This window comes from Centruroides sculpturatus, unplaced genomic scaffold, assembly GCF_000671375.1.
Source record: "Centruroides sculpturatus isolate CEXI.00-Female unplaced genomic scaffold, Cexi_2.0 scaffold30, whole genome shotgun sequence".
Classification (NCBI taxonomy): Eukaryota; Metazoa; Arthropoda; class Arachnida; order Scorpiones; family Buthidae; genus Centruroides; species Centruroides sculpturatus.
In genome coordinates this window covers 637,710-646,274 of record NW_019384755.1, presented here as the reverse complement: position 1 = coordinate 646,274, position 8,565 = coordinate 637,710, and the positions used below count along the sequence as shown (strand labels likewise).

At 31.1% G+C, this 8,565-nt stretch overlaps 1 protein-coding gene across 1 annotated transcript in view; it reads right to left on the bottom strand.

Annotated features, from left to right (window-relative positions):
- Nucleotides 1-8,565, bottom strand: part of LOC111628687 (succinyl-CoA:3-ketoacid coenzyme A transferase 1, mitochondrial-like) — a 53,595-nt gene that overhangs the window by 27,975 nt on the left and 17,055 nt on the right. Inside the window, exon 5 of the mRNA XM_023372515.1 lies at nucleotides 7,536-7,685. Coding sequence (XP_023228283.1) covers nucleotides 7,536-7,685 — 150 coding nt within the window. The remainder of the gene's footprint in view (nucleotides 1-7,535; nucleotides 7,686-8,565) is intronic.

Sequence of the window (8,565 nt, the reverse complement as noted above, 5' to 3'; positions counted from 1 at the left end):
TGCAATTTTCCTGAAACTACAAAGATACATGTAAGTATGCCTCACCTTTAGTTCTCTCTTGTTCATTTTCTGTATGTTAATCCAGACTTTATTATTATTACACATTCCTACTTCAAAGATTTAAGATAAAACTTACTTGAACTGCTGTCTTGAAAGCTAATAAATTTTCAATAATTCCACCCTTTGTATATAACAATTCTTAGAGAACTATTAAGAAGCTAACTGTCAATTTTCTCTTATTTTAATTTTCTACATCAAACAGAAGCTGAGCAATTGACTTTTGAGCTTATATTAATAAATGTTTATTGACATTAAACATTTTTATATATAATTTATTTTTACTTTAGCAATTATTATTATTATATTGAGTTTTGTGAGTTATACTCAGTTGACACCAGTAGCAGTGTACTATGCCAGACCAGAGTCAAGGCATAATAATCAAAACAAAAATTAAAAAACTGTGTCAGTGTGTTCTGGAATTTCTTAACAATATGACATGTATTCAATATAGTGGTCTTCTACAGTATGATGTATGTATTTCTATTCAACTGCAATATTCTCAGGCTTTTGTGTAGTGTATGTGGTATTACACCTGTACAGGAGAGAACAACAGGTACAATAAGCACCCTTTCCATCCTTCATAGATGCCTTATTTCCCGGGAGAGTTCTGTGTATTTGCTGATTTTTCAGTGCATTTGTTTTGTACATTGTGAGTGTTTGAAATGGATATGTCTATAATGTATGTGATTTTATTGTTTGTCAATGAGTGTGATGTCTGGTCTGTTGTGGTAAATTGTTTTATCTGTGATTATGGCTTTGTTGTAATACATTTTGAGAGTGTTGTTTTCCAATACTGTCTGTGGAATGTATTTGTAGTATGGTTCGTGGATGTCTAATAATTTGTGCTTCTTTGCAAGCTCTTGGTCTATTATACGAGGCGTGTCCGGAAAGTAAGTACCGTTTCGTTTTACTGCGACCGCAATGGTAGTATCGCAGTTCAGCGCCTACATACACGTGTCTCTGGTTGATTGTCAGTTCAGTGACGCCATTAGACCAGATTGTGTTGTTTTTCCATGTGTTAATGAGCATTCAAAATGTTTAAGATGATTGCCGATCCCACCGACTGTGAAGTGCATTCTGTAATATGGTTTTTGAACGCAAAGAATGTTAAGCCAGTTGAAATTCATTGTCAACTAGTAGAGATTTATGGTGAAAATGTAATGAGTGATGGAATAGTGAGAAAGTGGGTTCAACAATTCAGTGCTGGACGCACCACTGTTCATGACGAAGCACAGAGTGGCTGGCCTTCTGTTGTCAATGATGGTTTGGTTGGAAAAGTGAATGAGAAAATTCTTGAAAACAGACGGTTCACAATAAGATTGCTTTGTGATGAGTTTCCACAAATTTCAAAAACTGTTTTGCATGAGATTGTCACAAATCAATGTTCAGCAGTGGCTATCTTCACTGGCAGCATCTTTCTTTGAAGAGGGTATAGACAAATTGGTTTCCCGATATGACAAATGTATGAACAATGATGGTAACTATGTAGAAAAATAGTTTCCAACATGCTCTTTTCATGTAAAAATAAATTTTGTTTTGAAAAAAGATTTTTTACGTGAATTTTTCCAAAACGGTATTTACTTTCCGGACACGCCTCGTATTTGCTACTTGATTATGTCTGTGTAAATAATCTGTCTATGCCAAGAGCTTGCAACCAGAAGTGATGTATTGTATAGTTTCTGGCATAATGTGACATTTTCTGCATGTGTCATTTGTGAGTGTTGTATCTTTGAGTATGTGCTTTCTGTAGTTTTTAGTATTAATGACCTGATCCTATATGGCAATCATGAATCCTTCCGTCTCCCCAAAGACGCATCCCCGATCTAACCAGCTGTTTGACGCAGTTTTGTCAACAAAATCCTGGGCCAGGTCATAAGGATGCCTGCCATGGAGTGCCTTTTGAGCCCATGATTGCTTGATGGTGTCTATGCTTTTTATGTGTTGTATCATGTCTGTGTGTTGTGAGTGTAAGTTTAATGGTGTGCTATTTGAGTCTGCTAGAGTTACTGCTTTATGTAATTGTGATGTTTCTTGTTTCCTGTAGAAAAACTCTCGNAAAAAAATAACACAATTAAATGCCCTAAATAATAAATTAAGATAACAATAAATAAAATAAATAAATACTTTATAATAAAATGAAAATTGCATTCATTGTACTTTAGTGAGAAGTGATGATGTTGCTTAAGGTTACTATACAGCTGCTTGGCTTTCTCAAATAATCCTAGGTTAGGATCAATGTTTCTGCAGCATCATTTTGAAGTAATTTTATGTATGATGTTTCAATAATATCATAAAGTACTCAGCAAATCACTATACATATAACTAATACCTTATTCTTGCCGAGAAATATAATTTATTTGAAACAAACGTTTTCAGCCTGATTCACAGGCCATCCTCAGGTTTAGAACAAATTTGAATTAAANGAAGATTCGGCTAAACACAGCTATAGGATTCCTTACAACTTGTATCTTGACGAAATTTTATATAATTTCTTTTTCTGAAAGATTAAGATTTATCCCATTATCCTTTCTTTCATTGCATTGTGGAATATTAAAAAGTCAAATGGATATTTAAAAAAAAAAATGAAGGACACTTCTATAGTTATGTCTAAAAAATTCACAAAAGAATTCTTCTCCAAAGGATATTTTAAGTTTTTAATTATCTTAAAATTCAAATGTATTACTCAACAACCAATTCTAAATATTAAAAACTACTTACTTCAGCTATTGTTACTTTAGCTGCCTTGCACATTGGTGGATTAAAATTTGCAGCTGATTTTCTAAAACAAAATACAAACTTTTTATTAACAAAATTTATATAAACAAAAATTTAATACTGAAGATTTTCCAAATATTGATTACAAGAATTGTTATTTAAACTATAAAATAGGTAAGTTAAATATTCTATTTCCTTTATAAACTTACATTATGATTTTGTATATTTCTTTTAATTTTATTTTTATTTAAAAAAAGAAAGATTAATTGTTAGGTACTGTAGGAAAAATTTCACTTAGTTAAGATTCTCTGAGTGTAAACTTAAAACTGATCAACTATAACAATTCTTTTTGCTAAATAACAATACCGGCTACCACTTATCAAAATTTTTTATTTAAATTTATAAAATTAGATCTAGATATATCTATGATTATATTTCTTTATGCTATTATGTGAGGTTCCAGTGAGATGCAAACCCCTCACTAAAAATTTGTTTAAAAGCTTTCTACTTGGGAAAGGAATTTTTTAAGATAAACACAATTCAAAGAAAAAAAAAAAATAGGTGTAAGTGTCAAACAACCTGAGTTCATGTGTCAAACTGGGAAGATGAACTTTGGCTTGGGTGTTTGTAAATTACGGTAAACTTGAATGGCTATAAAATATTTTGATCAATAAATAATTATCGTGAGACTTTTTATAAAAATTTTTCACAAGAAATAATATGTAACATAGATGTAGTGAATGTTATATTATTTTATTAATTACATACAAAGCACGATATAAACAGTAGTCTCACTATGAAACTCTTTGGAAATAAAAATGAATCATTCTTCTACCCAAGGGTTGAGATCCTGACATTAAGTAACGCTTTTTAAGCACCCCACCTCCTTATAAAATCATTGTAACAGATATCTACATATCCACCCATATCTGTATTATGTAAATTATGTATAGTTCCTATGTTTATAAAACAAAGAATAATTTAAAATTAATTGTGTTGATTGGCTATGAAGAAGACAGCTACACTGTATAAATTTTTTATCCCAAATAACAATTTTAATTAAAAAATAATTTTCGTAATTCTTTAAAGTACATTTTAAAAAGCAAAATAGAATTGCACTGTAGACATATAACTACTATCAAAATAAATGCAGATTATGACAAACTTTTTAATAAAAATGTGATGTAAGCATTTTTATTTAAAAATATAATAACGAAAATGTTGTTATATTTTTTATTAAATACTTTGTTGTTGGAAATACTAAGGGGTTTGATTATTTTAAGCTGTAAGCATTCCAAATTGTTGATTAAAACTTCAAAATGAGAGAAATAATGGTGGAGACACTTGCAATTTGCTGATTGTCAGAATATAGATCACATGCCATAGATGAAACTTTGATTATGATTGGCTGTGTGTGACATTTATTGATATTTGGTTCCTCTACATATATGATACTATTACATAAGAAATCTATTATATATATATAATAGAAGTAAATTTTGGATCATGCTGTCTGATCCGATTCTGGATTTATGGTTTGTCAAAAAGAACACTATAATTCCTTGAACTCAGACTAAGTCCATATATTTTGCACTAACTGGATAGATAGATAAAAAAAATTCACACCTTTAAAAAAGTCCAGCAATGAATTTAATAAAATAATAACATTTTCGACCAGCTTCACCAATCTTCAGTTACAATAGAACAGAAAAATAGAATGTGAATACAAAAATTTAAAAACAAGAACAAGAATTCTAAAATAAATAAATAAATAAATAAATAACAGCAGCCGTAGTTGAGATTAATAAAACAAATAAGTACAGAAATAAAATAAAAAGTAAAAATAAATGAATAAATATCACTGAATAAAATTAAATTTCATAAATGGACTGCCATTTTGTAGACAAGTTGTCCACATCTCTATGATGATGCAATAGGATTTTTTGTGAGTTTTATAAATTTCTAATTTTACCCATAGTGTGTATATTAGATGTAGGTCTGATGATGGTTGTCTGCTTCTATCATACTTGTATGTCTTGATATTGCGAGTAAACTACCAGCATCATATTATTGAGATTTTTATCAATTGTGTACTTATTTCCTTGAGTCATTGTTGTAAATTATACATAGTGGCACCTACATAGACCAACTTTGATTTGAAATGTTGGTTAATTGTCAGGATGGAGTAAATCCCTGTGGTTGAATTACGGTTATATGATTTCTTATCATTCCTTAAAATTCTTTAGATCATCAGGTTGTGCCGATATACTATTGCAACATTAATAGCTCTGGCCTCTTTCAAAACCACTCTTTGTTTCTGGTCTACTGATGCTTGTTGACATTTTGATGTTTGAAGGTTGCGATCAATTTCTGTATTATTTTTATTGGATAACCCTGTTGCTCTGCGATTTTTAAGATGTAATTCAGCTCCATTATGGTGTCCTGGATGCTGGTGCAATGAGTATATACCCTTCTTATCAAGGATCTAAAGGCTGCAAATTTGATGTGCCAGGGATCAACAATGTTTTATGGAATTAAAATAGCTTGAAAACATGGTTTCCTAAGTGCCTTGGTCCAAATTTTGCCATATTTGCAAGAAATGGAAATGTCCAAAAAATTTACCATTGTTTCACTCTCCTGGTCTAATTGTAGGAGTAATCCATAGGGGTTATCATAGTACAGTAAGATCTTGCTTAACGTGGNATTCAGGGCTAGGCAGAACCAGAGAGGACTCAAGGAATCTCCTTGAGAAATTCCTCGCCTAATGAATATTTTGTTTGTTTGTATGGAAGTGTTACTAACCCTGAGATGTAGTGTTGCTCTCCAGTGCTGCATAGTGTTTTGGAAGAATGCAATGAGTGATGGATGTATTTTGTACGTGTGTAGAATATGTAGCAGCCAACTGTGTGGAACACTGTTGTTTGTTTGTTCTGTGTTGTTTGTGTGCTTGCCATAGAATGACTGAATCTATGAGTAACTGCTCTTTGCATCCTCTGTGATTTCTACGGCAACCTTTTTGTTGTTCTGTAAGAATGTCGTGTTCTTCAACATGTTTGTATATTTTGTTTGTGATACAGGATGTCAATAATTTGTAGAGTGTTGGAAGACATGTAATTGGTCTGTATTGTTTGGGGTCTGTGGTGTTGTTGTTTTTAGGTTTCATGTAGGTGATGCCCTGAGTAAGAAATTTTGGCATGTCTGTGGATTGATGATGATGTATGTTAGATATTTAGCTAGTTCCTGGTGCAGTGATGTAAACTTTTTGTACCAGAAATTGTGAATATTGTCTACACCAGGAGTCTTCCAGTTGTGTGTTTGTGTGTTCTGTTAACAGCGTAGCAAATGTCATGTACATTTATTTCAGCACAGGGCATAGTTGGTATGTTGTGCAAGTTTTTGTTCTCCTCCTCAATCCAACCTGCATCAACATTGTGTGTAACAGCACTGGACCAAAGAGAGGACAATAAGTTGTGAGTTCTTCTTCTGTTGGTATGCCACTGTGCTGTGTATCAATGTTTGTTTTGGTATTAATTTGTCTGTGAAAGAGTTTTTCATTGTTTATGAATAATTTATTTTGTTGTTTTCGTAGTGTACATGTTTTGTATTGTTTGAGTCTACGTGCTTTGGCTGCAAGTTTCTGTTTTAATGTATTGATGTATTCTGTAATGTGTGTGTTGTAACTTTCATGTTTTGTGTATGTTTTGATTTTCTTGAAAATGTTTTTGAGTTGTTTCTTTAATTTGGGTGTTATGTTGTTTTTAGTATATTTTGTCAGCTTGTCTAATTGCTGTTTAATATCATTTATTTGTGTTTCTATTCTTCTTTGCCAGGCAGGCTTGCGATAGAATTATTGTTATTGTTGTTTTTATTATATCTTTAAAGCCTGTCCAATTAAAGATGAGCTTTTGAAGATTATTTTTGATGAATGTTTAGTCAACCTTGTTGTTAATTAAGGCATGACTTGATAATTGTTAATGCTAGAGGGCTATAAACTCTTGCTTTTTTTAATCACTGCAAAGGGAATTCTGACAACCGAAATTAATTATTTACAAATAATTATTTACATTTTAAAAAGCAGCCATAACTTGGCTACTAAATATAATGTTTTGGCTTGTTTACACAACAGTATTACTTTCTGCCATTAATTAAATCAAAATGAAAGATCACATCATTACCATTTTAATTTATCAGCTTTCTTTTTAAACTCAATAGTGTAGAAATTTGTTTTATATAAAATAATGTGAGTTTCCTTTTTGAAATCTTTGATTCTTTCAATCCTGTAGGTCAGTGTTACTTAACAGGGGCCGCGGCCGGCTGGGGGTCCATAAGAAGTTTGCCAGGAGCTGCGAAATTATGCAAAATTTATGCATATTTGAGTGAAAAAGGGNACATATATATATCTATTTATTAAGCAAATATTTAAAATTTTTTTTATATGATATGCATTATTGGAGATCAAAATAATAAAAACAATTCATTAAACTCTAATACTTTAGAATTTCCAGCCAATCTTCAGGAGTGTTAATATACTAGTGACAGAAAAAGTGATTAATCAGATTATCTCTTCTTGAATTCCAAGGAAAGCAGATAGTTGCACATCTCAGAATTTGGAGAAATAATTTGTTACCAAAGACTATCATGTTATTAGGATTATCACAAAAATTTAGTTTGCTCCTTAATTAATGAAAATTAAATTATATTTGAATTATAATATTAAGATAATATTTGAAAATATGTTTTAAACAATTTTATTAACATACCTCTTTTTTTTCACTTGAAATACCAACACTTTTATCTGCATTATATTTAATTGGTGCACCACCTTTATGAATAATAGTTCCAAATGCTGTAGGAGTATAAAAAGCAGGTATACCTGCTCCACCAGCTCTAATTCTTTCTGCTAAAGTACCCTTGAAAATAAAATAATATTTGAAATTAAACTGAGAAATATATGGAAATTCCTGTTATCTATCACAGATAAAGATTATAGTGTAGCTGCTTTTCATATAAACAACGTTTTCTTTAAAATCAAAAAAAAAATCAATAACTATAAATAGAATTAAATTTTCTTAAATCTATTAAAATGACTAATCTCAAAATACAGAAGAAATTTGATTTAACATTTTTCAAGGAACCAATGAAAAAATATGCAACAATGTACAAATTCATGTGTATATGCATTCGGAATGGATAAGATTCAAGTAAATATGCTTCCATGAAAGCTTTTATTTCATACAATGTAATGTACAATGATTGATACCTCTAGACCAGTGGTTCCCAATTAGTGGTACGCGTATCCCTGGGGGTACGCAAAATTGCGTGAAGGGGTACGCGCGGCAATCTAAAATCGGTCGATTTAAAATTTAAATGCATGAGTTGAAGCAATCAAAAAAATAATGGGGGGACCATCAAAAATTTGGCAATTTACAATATGATGTCGAATGCACAAATTCATTTATTTATAACTAAAAATATTCTCAAAATTTCATTAAAAAAATGCATTTGTGACAATACCTAAATGAAATTCTTACGCAAGAAACAAAAAGTGTACAATTAACACAATTTGTGTTAATTGTACAATTATCACTATCATCGTGTCAGCGAAGCGGCAATAAAATATTTACTACCATTTTGCACAACATACCTCTGCGAGAGCGGATTTTCGGCCGTGACAAACACGATAACTAAACATTGTCACCGACTTCAACTCGAAGATGACTCGAGACTGAAGCTGACCAAAAAGCAACCAGATTTTACAAAGTTGTGCAAAGAAAATCGTGCACATTTGTC